This window comes from Capra hircus, chromosome 4, assembly GCF_001704415.2.
Source record: "Capra hircus breed San Clemente chromosome 4, ASM170441v1, whole genome shotgun sequence".
Taxonomy (NCBI): Eukaryota; Metazoa; Chordata; class Mammalia; order Artiodactyla; family Bovidae; genus Capra; species Capra hircus.
Genome location: NC_030811.1, coordinates 23,023,145 through 23,042,796, shown reverse-complemented (window position 1 = coordinate 23,042,796; position 19,652 = coordinate 23,023,145). Strand labels below are relative to the sequence as shown.

The 19,652-nt window shown below is 40.0% G+C and overlaps 1 protein-coding gene across 1 annotated transcript in view; it reads left to right on the top strand.

Annotated features, from left to right (window-relative positions):
* Positions 1-19,652, top strand: part of EXOC4 (exocyst complex component 4) — an 816,876-nt gene that overhangs the window by 205,373 nt on the left and 591,851 nt on the right. Inside the window, exons 8-9 of the mRNA XM_018046915.1 lie at positions 9,060-9,205; positions 18,567-18,655. Of these exons, the coding sequence (XP_017902404.1) occupies positions 9,060-9,205; positions 18,567-18,655 (235 nt within the window). The remainder of the gene's footprint in view (positions 1-9,059; positions 9,206-18,566; positions 18,656-19,652) is intronic.

Here is a 19,652-nt window from a genome sequence, read left to right as displayed (position 1 = left end):
AAAATCAGATTACAAATATTCAAAAATATATGTCCTTCACAGTATCCTTCAGAGAACTCCTAGACAAACACTTAACAGTCCTAATGGAAGTTAATTAGTGTATAAATCAAGGAAATCTCATCAGCATTATTTCCCCTCTCACAATTATGTGTTTGAGGGTGCATATGAATATTCATATGCTTGACAAGGGATTATATTCCAAATGAAATTTATTGTTCCTATCAAACTCATTTTACTGCATTCCTGATCATTGTTCATGGAACCATATTTTTTTAGTCCCTTGAATGTGCAGTCTTTTTTGCCATTTTAAAACTTGTCTTCTTTCCTTCTAGAGTAGCTGGTTAAGTTTTTTTCATTTTTCTTCTAGACATCAACTCAGAAATGTATGCCTAATTGTAAAATCTCATTGCCACTACTTTAGCTTAAAATCCTTTTTATGTTTGAAAATTCATCTTGGTAGGTTTTTTTCCCTTGTCCCCTCCCTTTATCTTATTTCCTTAATCATTCATTTTCCCCTTGGAAATCCCATTGCCTTCTAATCTATTATTATATACTAGCAGATTAATTTACTTAGAGTATATCCATCCACATTTTATTTACCTATTGTAAGCTTTTTCCTGCCTCCTCATTCTGTACTTGACTTCAGTACTAGGGTTACAGACCCTGAGAAGTTTGTGAATTTACCACTTTTCCAGGCTTATCCTCAGGCTTCATTTTTGTGTTACCTGAACTATTTTGTAGTTAACTTAAGACGCCTGAAATTTTCCCAGCACTGTTTCTTTATTTTTTCTGTCCTTTCTGCCTTTTTTTTTTTTTTTTGCTTTTTATACATTATAAGATTATATTTTTGTCCTATAGTGCCGTGATCTTGATACTCTTTATTGTCCTATGCATGCCCAATCACTTCAGTCATGTCCGACTCTTTGCAGCCCTATAGGCTGTGGCCCACCAGGCTCCACTTGTCCATGGGATTCTTCCAGGCAAGAATGCTGGAGTGGGATGTCTTGCCCTCCTCCTGGGAATGCTCACAACAATTTCTTTGACCCAATGCTTTCTACTTTCTCTCTTGTGTTATAGTCATTCTTGTGTCTGTATGACTAGATAAGCACATTGAGGGAAGGTTTGATTGATTTGGCTTGATTTGACTTTTAATTCCCTTAAAGTTTTAATTTATATGTAGTAAAATTCACTTGTTTTGATATTAGGATTTTTTTTTTTTAGTCTTGTTTTCATATCCAGGATAATACTTTGCACATTTTACATATTAAGTAAATATATTTAATTTAAAGTAAATGAAAACTTTCTTTTAAAATTGGGATTTCTTTGCTAAAAACTTCTTTTGAGGGGACTGAGGGGAGCTAAATGTCTCTTTGAGACTTATCAGGAATTTGACAGAGGACCAGAAAATACTTGTGTAACTCTTGGAATTTTTTTGGTTTCTTTTACTTTGAGCACTAAGGAACTGTTCACAAGACCATATACATAGTAGTCTTAATGATACAATTTACCACTGATAATGAGTATAGTTAAGCAGGCAGCCTTTTATTTGCAGAATGACTGGTTTTCTTATGGCAGAATATTTTAGTCTTTATATAATAGGGAAATAAGACTGCTATTTTCAAAAGATAACTTTTTCTGTTTTTCTGTTACAAATATTTCACTCATTAGCAACCTTACGGGAGAAATCTTTGATAGTTTTCAGTAATTGTAAATAGTGGTCCTCATTTTTAAAAATAGCATTGCATTGTTTCAGTCTTACTGTTTAGCCTATCTGGAATCAAGGTGATAGTCTGCGGGGTGGACTACTCTGATTTTGCTCCTCCTCGTCCTCCAAATTTCCTTCTCAAACTCTGGACATCCTGGCCTCCCTTTACCTAGGCCTTGTGTCCGCCATCCAGAGAGCCTGGAGTTTCTGCTTGGCCTCTGCTGTTACTGCGTGGTCCCTGGAAGGGGTGCTCTGGGGAAAGGCCAAGGGAGCTCACCTCGTGTGCTTCCTTTCTTCCAGGGGTCATAACCAAAGTTACTGCCTAATTTGGTTCCTCTGTAAGGTCTTCAACTTCTGTTTGTTTTTTTTTTTTCAGCTTTTATAATTATTATCAGTAAGAGGATTAATCCATTGAAAGCCACTTTGCTGGTCTTAGAACAGAAACTCCTGGGCATCTGTATTTTAAAAGAGCAAATTATTAAAAACTGCAGTATTTATTATAGGCATATACAAGGTACCACATAAAGAAGTTGAGCCTTAGTTCATAGTGGGAGCTCAATGTGATTTTTTTTTTTTTTTTCACCTTAGTACTGCTACCGCCATGTAGTAATCTAATTCTCAGATTCATGGTAGGGAGGGGGCTGGTAGAGGGACACAAATACAGTATGGCTTTGATATAAATCATTGAACATATGAAGGTTGTAGCCCGGAGAATCGCTCTCCTAGTTGCAAAGGTTGAAATCTGTGCAAACCACTACTCCTGTTTAGATGCATATTAGTATATTATTAGTATATATTTATTTATACATAGAATATATACACAGAATATATTCTGTATACATAGGATATATACATAGATGCATATTAGTATATATTCATTTATCCAGAGATAGCTTAGTGAAGAAACAAAGACTCATTCAGATTATCATAAGGAAAAAATAAGGAAAACATACTGAAGACTGTAAGGATAAATTGCGGGACCCAAGGGTAGAAAGTCTAAGACCTTATCATATCAGTTTGAGACCTTTGCACTGTGGAAAACTTAGTTTGCAAACTGTGAATCTCTCTCCTGTGAGTCTTCTCATTTCTCTCTGGTCCTCTGGTTCATTCTTTATTCTCTCTGTGCAAATTGGCTTTCTGTGATTTTTTCATCATGGTAAAAGATGATTGCCCCAGGGTATTTACATCTCCTCACTTACATTCACCAGCACAGACTGTATCCTACTAACACATTCCTAGGAAAGAGAAATCTGACTAGCTGATTGAGGGTTGGCTGTTTCCTTGGCAAAGTAGGCTCTGACCTAGAGAGATCCCAGGGTACAGGCCTGGCTCCTCCCAAATCCATTAATGGTTGGGAAACAGTCCTTATGTGAGGCGAGCATTTTGTAAGCTGAAAGACACTAAAAGGATCTACCCTATTAAGTATCTAGAAGGATCTCGATGTTTCAAAAAGTAGCTAGTTGGATAAATGGAGAAGCTGATAATAGGAGATGTGTTAATTCTAAGTCTGTAAATCTCTCATTTATTTAAAAAGAAAATTCGTCATGGATAACCACAAGCAGCCATAGTTAATATGTTAAATAAAGAGGACTATATGGTAAATGAGGGATTCACTTAGAATGATGTTATCAATGTTAGAGCATGTTATAAATCTCAACATCTTGGCCTTACTTTATATATCATGGAATTTCTGACTAGCATCTTACCAACTGCTAATCAGTATTCTAGCAGAAGAGATGCCTGACCATCCCAGTTAGTGTGCTCTGCTAAAGCATTATATTTCTTTGCTTCTACCACAGAACCATCTAACATACCAGATACTCAGTAAATACATTTGAATCATTATATCACTGGTCTATATAGATTTTTCAGGTACTTTTCAACTATACTTTCATATTTCTTTCCTCAGTTTTATTAAGTTAAACAGAAAGGTGGGGTTTTTCCATAATACCATATAGGAAAACCCCAAACAAACATTTTGGCCAACCCAATACAAATGAACACCTTTTGAGTTAAACTTAAAGCACAGATATTAACTATGCCTTTTAATTTTTTGAACTCTTGATCAACAAGAAATAGTACTTCCTGGTACTTACAAAGAGAAAAGAGATGCATGTCTGAGATAAGAAGGAATGTAAAACCAAGAATTATTATCTTCTGCAGATTTTCTGTGGGCAGAATGTATCTGATACTATATGAATGCCCTTTGACCCTGGAATTCCAATCTTGGGTGATTTTCCCCAGGCAAAAGACAAGCTGTATAGCTTATTTCTTTTCATAAAAATGGAAATTTGAATTCATCCGTGAGCGCTTAGGAAATTTATGTACAATTTCAAAGATGCAGTATGTTATCCACAATGATGTAAAATCACCAAAAAATGATACGGTTATATGTTAATACCAAGCATCTGGTGTTTGTGTCAAGACTCTGTAGTAGAAGATTTAACCTAATTCAGACACATTTCAGGCATCTTAGAGTAGGGGCTATTTGTTCTTTGAGATATTAGAAAAAATTACACCTTTGCCAATTTGAGTGTCAACATAAAACTTTTACCTGTTTTAAAGCAGTATTTTTCAGCTGGTGGTGAATGTTATTAGGAAAAAGAAGAAACACAAGGAAGGAAGCAGACATCACAAAGCCTGTGGTTGAAATTGCACCTCTCGCTTTGTTACTTTATTCACAGTGTAGGTTTTTGTACCCTGGAGTCATTCATAGGGCTCTTTCTGCTTTGGAGACTATCGCTAATTTGCATCTAACAACATACATTCATCAAGGCTTCTCATCACTTGCTTTTTAAAAAATTCATTGGTTCCCTATATTTTCTGATTGACTGGTATGTTGAATGGCTCTGTGATGGAAGTAAAGAAATACAATGCTTTAAGGAACATAAAGTTCCTCCTATTTATTAATGGTGAGGCATCTTTTCCTTAGATAATAGCTAATAGTATCGAGCAGTTTTGGATGAATACTTATTTACTGATATGTAAAGTGGGTACTTGAGGAGCTCAGAAAAGGAAACAGCTCATTTCCAATGGCCTGGGAAAGGAGTTGTTGAAGTGAAAATATTGGAACTGTTTTTTGGAAGGGTCTGTTAGGAGAGAGGGTAGTCTAGGATAGACATTCCAGAAATGAGAGGGCCTAGGTGTATACAGGGGAAAGTTAAGTCTGTGATCTTGATTGGAGTGCTGGCTTCATCTTAAGGAGAATAAGATATGGTTGGAATATTGAGGTCAGATTGTTGTAATGATGAGATGGGGAGCCTTGTGATGGTAGCAGCAACTGTGTTTGTTTTTTATTTTTTTTCTTTATAATTTTTATTGGAGTTGAGTTGATACTGTGTAAGTTTCAGGTATACAGCAAAGTGAATCAGTTGTACATATATACATCAACTCTCTTTTAGATTCTTTTCCCAGGTAGGCCATTACAGAGCCCTGAGCAGAGTTCCTGTGCTATGCGGTGGGCTCTTCTCAGTTACCTGTTTTATGTGGGCTCCTCTGATGTCTCAGATGGTAAAAGAATCCGCCTGCAATGCAGGAGACCCTGGTTCGATCCCTGGGTCAGGACCATCCCCCCAAAAAAGGAATGGCAACCCACTCCAATATTCTTGCCTGGCGAATCCCATGGACAGAGGAGCCTGGTGGGGTGCAGTCCCAGGGTCGCAAAGAGTCAGACGCCACTGAGCGACTCACACTTTCACTTTTTTCTCTCTTTCAGTGTGTGTATGTCAATCCTAATTGCCCTTTGCCCCCCTGGTAGCTGTGCATGATTGTTTTCCGCAGTAACTCTATTTCTGTTTTGTAGATAAAGTCACTTTTACACTTTTTTGGAGCAACATTTTTTTAAGGAAGAACACTATTGAGGGTGTAGGAGGATTGGAAGAATAAGATGGGAGAGAAAACTCAATGAGGAAAACTCATTGGTGGTGACTGTCAGAATGGACCAGAAGGGCAAACTCATCGAGTTGAGAAAGAGAGATGAATGAATTTGGGCAGACTCCTTTGTGAATACAAAGGATAAGGGAATGTATTAAAGATTGTTCTGAAGTTTTAAACCTGGAGATCAGTGGCAGTAAGAAAATACTAAACAGAAAGTTGAAAGAAGGAATTACTAATTTTTATGGGAAGATGATTTAGGTTTCAGAATTTAGGATTGATTTTATGTGAAGTAAATGAATAGGTCAGGCATGAAGTCACAGATGTAGGATTGAAGCTTGGGAGAGAAATGAGGATAAAGACCACATTATGGTAGGGGACATAATATATGTGGAGACTGCTTTTTAAAGTTTAGAACCAAAAGACAAAGGAGAAAAGGTGATAGATTGTGAGAACCAAAGCAAGATATTTGTCAACAGAAAAATGTATTAGAAATAGTACATTTGTATAGATAGAAAGGGAGAAGTTGATGAATAGAAAGACTAAGAATCCTGAGCTCTAATAATTAAGGGGATGTGGAGAAAAAGAACAACGATCATAAAATACCTGGATTTTAAGGATGCTGCTTAGTTATGTCCTGGTCAGTCAATATTTTATTATAAAAGGACAGCCATTGATTTCTAGGACAATAATTACTTCAGAAGAATTACTTTGGTGTAGTGTGGCTTTGGTAGAAACATAATTCTGTTATAGTGGTGTAATAACCAACATTTAAGTGAAACCAGGATACTTGTAGACATCATTCTGTGTTAAAATTTGGAAGATGTCAACAAGTTGAAATTCCTTTCTGATTTACTGAACTTCTTTTGATCACAGATTCCTGCACACTTTATTAACATCAGCGCTAAATCTGCAAAATAATTGAGTCCCTCACTGGAATTGTTACTAGAGACCCAATTCAATTCTCTCTCTGACTGTTGTGCAATTTGGGTGATATATTAACAGAGATAGTACTTGTCATTATATTACTTCCTCAGCATACTGAGTAATACTCCAGGGACCTCATAAAGAAAAAAAACAAAACATTGACCAATCTCTTAACATGTTTTCTTCTTTCCCAGTGAACTCTTTATTGTACAGAAAATCAAATGAAGTACATAAATTGTGCGGAGGATGAAATAAAAGAAGCCCACAGGGGCTTCCCTGACAGCTTCAACAGTAAAGAATCTTTCTGCCAGTGCAGGAGATGCAGGTTTGATCCTTGTGTTGGGAAGATCCCCTGGAGAAGGAAATGGCAACCCACTTCAGTATTCTTGCTGGGAGATCCCATGAGCCTGGTGGGCTATGGTCCATGGGGGTCTCAAAAATGTCAGACACAACTTAGTGACTAAACAGCAACAACAAAAATCCATTCACTGGCAGCTGCAGTCGGTCTCATTGATAGTTTTTATGCAGTTAGAGTGGACTGTCATGGGGAAGAAAATAGACTGGTGGGAACTAAACCTGAGTTGAAATCCTGACCTGTTACACTGTAAATAGAAGACCTTAGCCTAGTTTCTACTTCCCTCCTTTCTTCCCTCTCTTTTTCTTTTGAGTTTTTTAAAAAGCATTTTAAAGCTCATAGTAAATTGATGGGAAACGTACAGAAAGTGAAAGAGAAAGTCACTCAATCATGTCTGACTCTTTGCAACCTCATGGGCAGTACAGTCCATGGAATTCTCCGGGCCAGAATACTGGAGAGGGTAGCCTTTCCCTTCTGCAGAGGATCTTCCCAACCCAGGGATCAAACCCAGGTCTCCTGCATTGCGGGCAGATTCTTTACCAGCTGAGCCACAAGGGAAGCCCAAGAATACTGGAATGCGTAGCCTATCCCTTCTTCAGGAATCTTCCAAACCCAGGAATCGAACTGGGGTCTCCTGCATTGCAGGCGGATTCTTTACCAACTGAGCTATTGGAAGCCGGAGCGTACAGAAATTTCTTGTTAACTCCTGTTCCCCCACACCCATATGGGCTAGTTTTTTTAACACCACTAATTCTCAGTTTCCTCATCTCTAAATTACAGTTAGTAACACGTCATAGATTTGAGGATTGAGTAAGATCATGTTTTTAAAATGCCTGATATGTGATAAGTACTCAGTAATCATAATAGAGACATAATCGGCTTTAAAACTTACTTGGAGCAGTATAGTCACAGGTGCTTCATAAATGTTTTCTGATGATAGTGCTTAATATGGTTCTCACACTTTGAATGAATGAATACACACACACACACATCCCTATGTGCAGGGATACTAGTGATATGGGATCCAGAGTCTGAAAAGCTTTCACTTCCGTCATGGATAGAATTGTTTGCCTACATGTACTGTTATACCACTTGGTTATCGCGACATTGTAAATGTGGCGAGTTATTATACAAGTGAGTTGATAGACTTCAGTCGCAGGTTAGGAACTGGGACTATTCTTAGGAACCGTGGTGATTTCTATTCCAGATCTGCTGTTTTCTTTACGAATAGTGGGGACTTTTTACTATACTTGTCTTAGAGATAGTACAACTGATTCTAGCTCAGGCCCCTGAACCCTTGAGGCTCTGAAGTGGATTGATTTTTACAAGCAGGACCTGCTGGCAGTAGTGATTTAAAAACAACAACAACAAACCTGTTGCTTTGACCCTCTGCAGATGAGTATTGGCCTCAAAGTTATTTGCAGGTCAAGACCACCTAGTCCGTTGTGGCCTGCGCTGGCCTGGTTGGCAGGTGTTTTAGATTGCTGGTCCGTTTCCTTGTCTGTGTTCTGAGAACTGACCTCCCTGATAAGACTTTGTTCTTTAAATGAAGTAACACGTCTAAGTGGATTAGCGCCTCGCCTGCAAGGTAAGCCCTCAGTAAACATGGCATTACTGCTGATGCTGCTATAATTTGGAATAATGAGGATTAAATTATGACTGCAGGAGTATATTGCTTGACTCACCCAACTTCATGCCTGACACATAGTAGACCCTCAACAAAAACTTCCCATTTACCCCCATGTGCAAATGCCCACTATACCCTGTTCTCAGTTTTAGGCATGGGTAGCAAATCGGTAGGGACTTCCCTGGTGGCTCAGATGGTAAAGTGTCTGTCTACATTGCGGGAGACCTGGGTTCAATCCCTGGTTTCGGAAGATCCCCTGGAGAAGGAAATGGCAGTCCACTCTAGTACTATTGCCTGGAAAATCCCATGGACAGAGGAGCCTGGTAGACTGCAGTCCATGGGGTCGCAAAGAGTTGGACACAACTGAGCGATTTCACTTTAACTTTAACTCACTTTAGCAAATTGATGACTTTCTGGCCATAATGAATCTTTCCTTAGGTCTACTACTAGAAATAATGAATAGCTAGGTTAATATCCTTCTTAGTCAAGGTGGTTTTAGAATGAGGTCTTCATGGTTTTAAAATTGCATATCGTAAAGGTGCATGTTAATTTTAAGCTGTTTATCTGTACAGATGCTGTTGACTGAGTACTTGGATATGAAAAATACACGTACAGCCTCTGAACCATCAGCTCAGCTCAGTTATGCCAGCAGTGGACGCGACTGTGCAGCCTTTTTTGCCAAGAAGAAACCTCAAAGGCCAAAAAATTCTCTTTTCAAGTAAGTATCTCACTGCTGGTAAGATAGATGTTGAGATGTGTTAGATCCAAGTTTAATGGTTTTCTACTTTATTAACAGTCATTATTTCACCCAGTTAAAGTTGATTTGAAAGAATTATGGTAGCAATATATAGTCCTCTCATATACTAAATATATATATTCAATTTTGTGTACTTTCGTCTTCTGTAAGAGAAGTGGCTATTTTGGACTGTGGTTGCTGGACTATCTAAAACTTTTAATAAAAATTTCTGGAATTCATTTCTGGGTATTTTTATATAAAATGAAGAGAAATTCCCCTCTTGTTTCTGGGGAATTTTATATGGAATGAAAGGAAATGAAATATTTTAGCTTTTGCAAAGGCCCCAAGTGCCAAGAAACAACCGTTGTTAATAAAGTCATAAAGCTAGCTAAGTAGTATTGGGTTTTATTTGAATTAATAAGAGAATAATGTGGACATTCTTTTTTCCTTATTATGACCAACTACTCTCCTCAGCTGGTCATAAGTTAGTGTCACTTGGTAACAGCTTACAGTTAATATTATTATTAACATTAATAGTAATAACAGTAACAGCTACCATTGCTCAAGTGCTTACTATGTACCAGGCACTGTGATAAATGGGTTTCTCAGGAGAGTCTCAATTAATCATAATTCAGATTATATCAAATTTGGGCATCAAGAGTAGTGGTTAATGCTTCTGAGTCCTTACTAAGTGCTAGCCAAGGCATAAAGCCATTTTCTTGGATTATCTCATTTACTCATTCATTATAAAAATCTTATGGGTGTGGGTACTATTTTTCATCCACTTTTACACATGAAAAAAAAATTGAGGCACTGACTCCTTCAGCTTAGTTCAGTCGCTCAATTGCATCCGACTCTTTGCGACCCCATGAATCGAAGCACGCCAGGCCTCCCTGTCCATCACCAACTCCCGGAGTCCACCCAAATTCATGTCCATCAAGTCGGTGATGCTGTCCAGCCATCTCATCCTCTGTCATCCCCTTCTCCTCCTGCCCCCAGTTCCACCCAGCATCAGGGTCTTTTCCAATGAGTCAACTTGTCACATGAGTGGCCAAAGTATTGGAGTTTCAGCTTCAGCATCAGTCCTTCCAATGAACACCCAGGACTGATCTCCTTTAGAATGGACTGGTTGGATCTCCTTGCAGTCCAAGGGACTCTCAAAAGTCTTCTCCAACACCACAGTTCAAAAGCATCAATTCTTCGGCGCTCAGCTTTCTCTATTGTCCAACTCTCACATCCGTATATGACCACTGGGAAAACCATATCCCTGACTAGACGGACCTTTGTTGGCAAAGTAATGTCCCTGCTTTTGAATATGCTATCTAGGTTGGTCATAACTTTCCTTCCAGGGAGTAAGCGTCTTTTAATTTCATGGCTTAGACACATACAATTTAGTAGAGAAGACAGACAAGTGAATACTTGGTGATTTACCTTGAGTGCATGGTATTGGTGGAGGCCATGAAGGGACTCCCAATCAAAATCAGCTCTTAAGCTTCTCAGGAGACTACTAACACCTTCCTGGGAGCAAAGCCAGTCCTTCCCCTGAATTAACAGAGCTTTGGAAAACAAAGCCTACCAGGCACGACTGGCATGGTGTGGTTCATTCTCAGGGTCCATGACTTTCTCTGCTCAGCCCTAGTCAGAGGGGGTTACTGAACAGCATACATGGTAAAGAAAAGCCCATTGGAAACCAAAGTCTATTTATCAGAATTACACATGATCTAAATGCAGTGTGGTATCCTGGAACAGGAAAAGATTATTAGCGGAAAATTTTTGTGAGAGTCAAATGAAGTCTGTAGTTCAATATCATACCCATGTTAATTTATTAGATGCAACAAAATGTACTGCAATAATGTAAGACATTAACATTAGGGAGGGTTTGGGGTGAAAGGTATACAGAAACTCTTTGTACTGTTCTGTATCTTTTCTATAAACTTGATTCCAAAATTCAGTTTTTTTTTTTAAAATTTAAAACTTGACACACAAGAGGTTAAGGAACTTACATAAGTTAACTAGCAAGTGGTAGAAACAGGATTTAAGTCTTGGCTAACCTGTGTTCTTGGGAGGATTAATAGATATTTAAAAAGTCATATCTGAGCATGTAAAGTGAGTACAGAAATACATCCCAGTGTTGTGGATTCCTTCTTTTTAAATATTTGGAAGTCCAGTATCCTCTGTTGATTCACTTTGAGATTTGTTTTCTATCAGGTATTCATAGAGTTCTTAATCATTACGGAAGTTTTCAGCAGTTCATTTATCTTGCAGTCTTGAGGAGAGGAGATTTCCTGTGCCCACACTGTCGTAAAATCCGTTCTGTTTATTGAATTTGTTCTTTAAAAAACAACAACAAAAGAAAGTTTTATTCACAGGTTGTTTGTAGTATGAGTTAAAATGCTTTAGACTGCAAGTAACATAGGACCCCAAGTGAATAGGTTAACTTGTAAGAAGGTTATCACCTCACACGTAGGAGTGACTGTAGAGGATTCCTCAATTCACCAAGACAGTATCAACAAGGACTTGGTCCTTTCCTTTTCTCTTCGCATTCAGTCCCACTCCAGTAAAAATGGTGGTGTCAAGGAAAGTGTGTGACTCGTCCCACAAATCTCTTTTTCTTTTTAAATTAATATGCTTAATTTTTATAGCCATTTTTAATTACAGAAAAATTGATTTCCTTTATGTACAGAGATTTCCCTTATGTTCCTCTGCTCCATAGTTTCTCCTCTGATTAACATCTTGCTTAGGTGTGGCACAGTAGTTACAGTTGAGGAACCAACATTGATACATCATTATTAAAGTCCTTTGTTTATATTAGCATTCACTCTCTGTGTTATATAGTTCCACTGGTTTGGAGAAATACATGATGTCATGTGTCTACCATTATAGTATCTAACAGAGTAATTTCACTGCCCTAAATATCCTGTTTTTCACTTACTCATTCCTCCTTTTTTCCTTACTCCTGAACCCCTAGAAATGACCGATCTTTTTTTGTTTTTAAACTATCTCTGTAGTTGCTCTTTCTAGAATGGCTTAAAGACAATACCCAGTCTTTTCAGAGTGGCTTCTTTGACATTTAACGTTCATCCATGTCTTTTTGTGGCAACTTCTGTGTTGCTAAATAATACTGGTTTTGTGACTGCACCACAGTTTTCCCTTTCAGTTATAGGGAGGCCTCTTGGTTACCTCCAGCTTCTGGCAGTTCCGGATGAAGTGATGATGGACGTTCCTGTGCAGGCTTTAGTGTCGATGTCAGTATTTGACTCATCTGGGTAAATGCCTTGGAGCGTGATTGCTGGATCGCATGGTACAACTATGTTTTAACTTCGTAAGACGCCATGCAACTGCCTTCCAAAATGACTTTAACATTTCAGATCCTTTTTAATTCATGAGTAGTGGTTAGTCATCCATTTGTCATCTTTTCTGCCAGTGGCAAATCCCCTCTGCAAGCCCGTTCCTGAACCATTCACTGGCAAGGGGAAGGGAGACCATGGTGACTGTCTTTAAACCAGTCAGAGTTCATCTTTGGTAATAGGTCTCTAGCTAGACAGGGGCCCCCTTCCGCTGAGCTTCCTGCTGAGTGAGGAGGGATGGAGAACACAGATGCCCAGATAGACTCGAGGCTGTGCCAGCAAGCAAGATATAGTGGGAGAAAGGTGGTTGATGGAGGCAGCTAAGACTGCCTCAGGTACTGCCTAAGGCCTACTGTTAGGCCTTTTCTTTCCTCCCTCCCCTGCCTTCCTTCCTCCACCCCTGCTCATCCTCCTCTTCCCTCCTCAAGCTCAACTGACCATTTTCACTCTACGCATATTGCCAGAAGCAAGTTTCAGGGTGTTTAGATTTGATGCTGTCACCCTTCACCCCTGACTGTGAACGTCAGACCACATAAGCATTTTTAGATACTTAGCCAATCTTGAAATTGTGGTTTTTGAAAACATAAGTTATTGAAAGTGAGTAAGTGAACTTAAGAAATCATTATTGCAGCAATGAAATTAAAAGAAGCTTACTTCTTGGAAGGAAAGCTATGACCAACCTAGATAGCATATTCAAAAGCAGAGACATGACTCTGCCAACAAAGGTCCATCTAGTCAAGGCTATGGTTTTTCCAGTGGTCATGTATGGATGTGAGAGTTGGACAATAGAGAAAGCTGAGCGCCGAAGAATTGATGCTTTTGAACTGTGGTGTTGGAGAAGACTCTTGAGAGTCCCTTGGACTGCAAGGAGATCCAACCAGTCCATTCTAAAGGAGATAAGCCCTGGGTATTCTTTGGAAGGACTGATGCTAAAGCTGAAACTACAGTACTTTGGCCACCTCATGCGAAGAGTTGACTCATTGGAAAAGACTGTGATGCTGAGAGGGTTTAGGGGCAGGAGGAGAAGGGGACGACAGAGGATGAGATGGCCGGATGGCATCACCGACTCGATGGATGTGAGTTTGAGTGAACTCCGGGAGTTGGTGATGGACAGGGAAGCCTGGCGTGCTGCGATTCATGGGGTTGCAAAGAGTTGGACATGGCTGAGCAACTGAACTGAACTGAACACATGTATTATTATTGCATAGTAATAGAATGAAGGAATGGAGCCAAAGCAAAAACAATACCCAGCTGTAGATGTGACTGGTGATAGAAGCAAGGTCCGGTGCTGTAAAGAGCAATATTGCATAGGAACCTGGAATGTTAGGTCCCTGAATCAAGGCAAATTGGAAGTGGTCAAACAGGAGATGGTAAGAGTGAATGTCGACATTCTAGGAATCAGTGAACTAAAATGGACTGGAATGGGTGAATGTAACTCAGATGACCATGATATCTACCACTGTGGGCAGGAATCCCTTAGAAAAATGGAGTAGCCATCATGGTCAACAAAAGAGTCCAAAATGCAATACTTGGATGCAATCTCAAAAATGACAGAATGATCTCTGTTCGTTTCCAAGGCAAACCATTCAGTATCACAGTAATCCAAATCTATGCCCCAACCAGTAACGCTGAAGAAGCTAAAGTTGAACCATTCTATGAATACCTAAAAAATGTTTTAGAACTAACACCCAAAAAAGATGTCCTTTTCATTGTAGGGGACTGGAATGCAAAAGTAGGAAGTCAAGAAACACCTGGGGTAACAGGCAAATTTGGCCTTGGAATACGGAATGAAGCAGGGCAAAGGCTGATAGTTTTGCCAACAGAACACTCTGGGCATAGCAAACACCCTCTTCCAACAACACAAGAGAAGACTCTACACATGGACAACACCCGATGGGCAACTCTGAAATCAGATTGATATTCTTTGAAATATCAATAAATCAGAGTTATATTCTTTGCAGTCAAAGATGGAGGAGATCTATACAGTCAGCAAAAACAAGACCAGGAGCTGACTGTGGCTCAGATCATGAACTCCTTATTGCCAAATTCAGACTTAAATTGAAGAAAGCAGGGCAAACCACTAGACCATTTAGGTTGACCTAAATCAAATCCCTAATAATTATACAGCGGAAGTGAGAAATAGATTTAAGGGACTAGATCTGATAGAGTGCCTGATGAACTATGGACAGAAGTTCGTGACATTGTACAGGAGACATGCTTCAAGACCATCCCCATGGAAAAGAAATGCAAAAAATCAAAATGGCTGTCTGGGAAGGCCTTACAAATAGCTGTGAAAAGGAGAGAAGCGAAAAACAGAGAAGGGAAGATACAAGCATCTGAATGCAGAGTTCCAAAGAATAACAAGGAGAGATAAGAAAGCCTTCCTCAGGGGTCAATGCAAAGAAATACAGGAAAACAACAGAATGGGAAAGACTAGAGATCACTTCAAGAAAATTAAAGATGCCAAGGAAACGTTTCATGCAAAGATGGACTCGATAAAGGACAAAAATGGTATGGACCTAACAGAAGCAAAAGATATTAAGAAGAGGTGGGAAGAAAACACAGAAGACCTGGATGAAAAAAATCTTCACAACCCAGATAATCATGATGGTGTGATCACTCACCTAGAGTCAGACATCCTGAAATGTGAAGTCAATTGGGCCTTAGATAGCATCACTGTGAACAAAGCTAGTGAAGGTGATGGAATTCCAGGTGAGCTATTTCAAATCCTGAAAGATGATGCTGTGAAAGTGCTGCACTCAATATGCCAACAAATTTGGAAAACTCAGCAGTGGCCACAGGACTGAAAAAGGTCAGTTTTCATTCCAATCCCAAAGAAAGGCAATGCAAAAGAATGCTCAAACTACTGCACAATTGCACTCATCTCACACGCTAGTAAAGTAATGCACAACGTTCTCCAAGCCAGACTTCAGCAATATGTGAACTGTGAACTTCCTGATGTTCAAGCTGGTTTTAGAAAAGGCAGAGGAACCAGAGATCAAATTGCTAACATCTTCTGGATCATGGAAAAAGCAAGAGAGTTCCAGAAAAACATCTATTTCTGCTTTCTTGACTATGCCAAAGCCTTTGATTGTGTGGATCACAATAAACTGTGGAAAATTCTGAAAGAGATGGGCATACCAGACCACCCGACCTGCCTCTTGAGAAACCTGTATGCAGGTCAGGAAGCAACAGTTAGAACTGGACACGGAACAACAGACTGGTTCCAAATAGGAAAAGTAGTACGTCAAGGCTGTATTGTCACCCTGCTTATTTAATGTATATGCAGAGTACATCATGAGAAACGCGGACTGGAGGAAGCACAAGCTGAAATCAAGATTTCCAGGAGAAATGTCACTAACCTTAGATATGCAGATGACACCACCCTTATGGCAGAAAGTGAAGAGGAACTAAAAAGCCTCTTGATGAAAGTGAAGGAGGAGACTGAAAAAATTGGCTTAAAGCTCAACATTCAGAAAACGAAGATGGCATCTTGTCCCATCACTTCATGGGAAATAGATGGGGAACCAGTGGAAATAGTGTCAGACTTTATTTTTTGGGGGCTCCAAAATCACTGCAGATGGTGAAATTAAAAGATGCTTACTCCTTGGAAGGAAAGCTATGACCAGCCTAGATAGCATATTCAAAAGCAGAGGCATTACTTTGCCAACAAAGGTCCTTCTAGTCAAGGCTGTGGTTTTTCCTGTGGTCATGTATGGATGTGAGAGTTGGGCTGTGAAGAAAGCTGATCACCGAAGAATTGATGCTTTTGAACTGTGGTGTTGGAGAAGACTCTTGAGAGTCCCTTGGACTGCAAGGAGATCCAACCAGTCCACTCTAAAGGAGATCAGTCCTGGGTAATCTAGAAGGACTAATGCAAAGCTGAAACTCCAGTACTTTGGCCACCTCATGTGAAGAGTTTACTCATTGGAAAAGACTCTGATGCTGGGAGGGATTGGGGGCAGGAGGAGAAGGGGACGACAGAGGATGAGATGGCTGGATGGCATCACCGACTTGATGGACATGAGTTTGGATGAACTCCGGGAGTTGGTGATGGACAGGGAGGCCTGGCATGCTGCAATTCATGGGGTTGCAAAGATTCGGACATGACTGAGCGACTGAACTGAAAACTCATCACTCACACAGAATTAGGCCATTCTTACGGATCTGCCTTTTTCTTATTTTGGTTCCACCATTAATGAGTCATGTGAGTCAGGGCTGTTTTCCTGTCTCAGTGGCCTTTAATGCCTTTGGCTATAAAATGATCGTGAGACTGGCTAATCCTTCTCGCCTCTTTTACTGTAAAATTGTATGAACCTGTGGCTTGTTGCAAACACAAAAAGGATTCCCAAGTAGTAAAAATACATCAGGTCATAAAGGATTCAGATTCTGGCAAGCCCTCCGTCCTATCACATCCACGAAGAACTTTACTGCTGTCTTCAATTGCCCCTAGCCCAGGTTAATTGGGTGTATTTAAGTCTTCTCTTATGGTATTCCGTGTGCCTTTCTAGTCTTTGCTCGAGTTTCCCCCCCCCCCCCCCCCCCGCCCCGTTTGCCGTTTCTCATCAGTAGCTGTCAGTGTGCTTTTTGGAGGTCAGTGGTTTCTTGTCAGCTCTTGACTGGCGTGTGGCACGTTTGAAGTACCACGCACTTTGTCTTCCCTCTGGCTATTCGTGCCCTCTCACTTCTTGGCAGGGGGCAGAGAAAGGATCAAGTGACTCAAGTGTTTCCCTCCCAGTGACATTCATCTTGATATTCATCTCCCTTGTCAAAGAATGGATAAAGAAGGCAGAATTAAGAAAATATTGGGGCTCCTTTGTTGTGACCGGAAACCTGTCCCATCATCACGGATGCTCTTCCATTGTGTTTACCCCTGAGTGGCTATAATTCTTCGAAGGATTTCTCCTCTCAGCCTGTTTTCCTGGCTTTGGAAGCCTCAGGTTTGAAATGGGATTTCTTAGCACATCGAAGGATTTACTGTTTGATACCATCATAATTTTTCCTGTTTGTTGTTCCATATCTGCAAGTTACTCTTTTTTATTTTTTTAAAGAATGAGTGAGTGAATGGACAAAGCCTTTACATTTTCTTTTTAGTTAAAGAATTTGGTGCCTTTTTATTCATTTATTGTTGTCTGTGTCCTTTGGTATTCGGGATCTGAGTTCCCTGACCAGGGATCGAGTCCAGACCTCCTGCATTGGGAGCCCAGAGTCTTAGCCACTGGACCACCAGGGAAGTCCCACTGTAAAGTTACTTTCAAGAGTATGATTTGTTTCTGTTTCTATTCACTTTTTTGGGGTCATTTTAGCTTTTAAAGACATGTTCTAGATCACGAACCTATCCACCATGTTTCTAGCCTCTGAAATCATTTCTGGGGAGATGTGAACAGACATTGTGTAGCTTGGTATTTTTGAAAGTATTTTATGTGGCAGGTGGCAGGTAAGAATTCTGACAAATGTTTAGAAGGTGTATGGTTTTTGAGGACTGTTATGGAGAGATTGCAGATGTCTTGTTTCTCTGGTGTAGCTATTTAACATCATTTCAAACATCCCACTGTGCTCATCCTCTCACTAGTTGGAAAGGGAAGAGTTCAGCTCCAGGGAGCCAGTATTTCTGTGGTGACAGCTGGAAGCCACTGAAGGCTTTTGCATGGTATAGGAGGAAAGTCAGAGTGACTTTATGAGATGCTCTTATGGATTGCATATAGGCATCCTGGCGAGGGATCTGAAGACAAAAGAAAGTTGCAAGAGATCAAGTTGTATCAGTTGAAATCAAGAATGAGCAGAAGATCCAAATACTGTCATGGAAGAGCATTTCGCCAGGAATGCCATTCACAAATCACGATCCACGGCAGCCTGCCCTGGATCAGGATGTCTTGGTCATGGACCACTAGTGGGCATCCCACGGATGGAGTAGGGTGCTTTGGGGATATACGTGGCTGGACACCACCTGTTTAGTTACTCCCTCACTGTGTGTTCTGTGCTGCGTTTCATTGCAGGTTCGAGTCCTCCTCCCACGCCATCAGCATGAGTGCCTACTTGCGAGAACAGAGAAGGGAGCTGTACAGTCGGAGTGGAGAGCTTCAAGGTGGGTACCTGACCCTCCCTGGAAAAAGTCGTTTTCTGGAGGACGATCTGAAGTGTTTATAGCATGTGAATTTGAGGTCTGCATTCATAGGATTCTTTCACAGTAGCAAAGATTTAAAGACTTGGTAGTCTGTTTCTTCTATCATTTCCCAGCATCTGCTGCCAAGCAGCTAAAACTGTTACTATGGCTGCAGGATTTATAGACCTGCCACCATTCAGGTGGGAACTCAAAGTGAAAAGAAAAGGAGGGCAGTTTCCTCTTGCTTAAAGATGACGGACATGATTCCAGTCACCATGTAGAGGAATGCCCGTCTTCTGTGGCTGCCATGGTTATTTTAATTATTGTTTTCAATACTTTCTGAAGTATCACAGGAAAGCTTGGGATTTGGAAAGGGGAAAAAGGATGCCTTTAAATAGTGTGTGCTGATGAACATAGCTTTGATACTCAGGATATTTGATACTGAGGTGTGGTTACCAAATAGTTGAAATCTGAAGGAGAAAATACTCAAGAAAATAAATAAGTAAATTTAATTAAATAAAATAAAAATCACGCCAATGACATTTTTCCCCCTATTATCAAAAGAATGCTGCTTATGGGAAATGTGATCAGTCAAGAAAGGTTCGTGAGGTCTGCTAAATGCAGCACATGCAGGCTCTGAAAGGGATGGAAGTTGTCTGGTACGAATAAAAGATAAGAGCCTAAAGATCCAGTTGTGAAAATAAGGGAGGAATATTAATATCAGGGAATCTGCCTTGCAATGCAGGAGACGCAGGTTTGATCCCTAGTTGGGGAGTTAAGATGCCCCATGGTGCGCCAACAACAAACAGAGAAAGAAACCCCTCCAGAAACCAAGCAATATCAAACAGTCAGTGGTTAACAGCTAAGCAGATGTTAGGCATAAATTGCTAAGTTTGTTGAGGGAAGGGAATGATATTTTTAGATTTAATTTCTAGAATTAAAAACCTACAACTATGTTTCAGAATATAAGGAAAAGGAC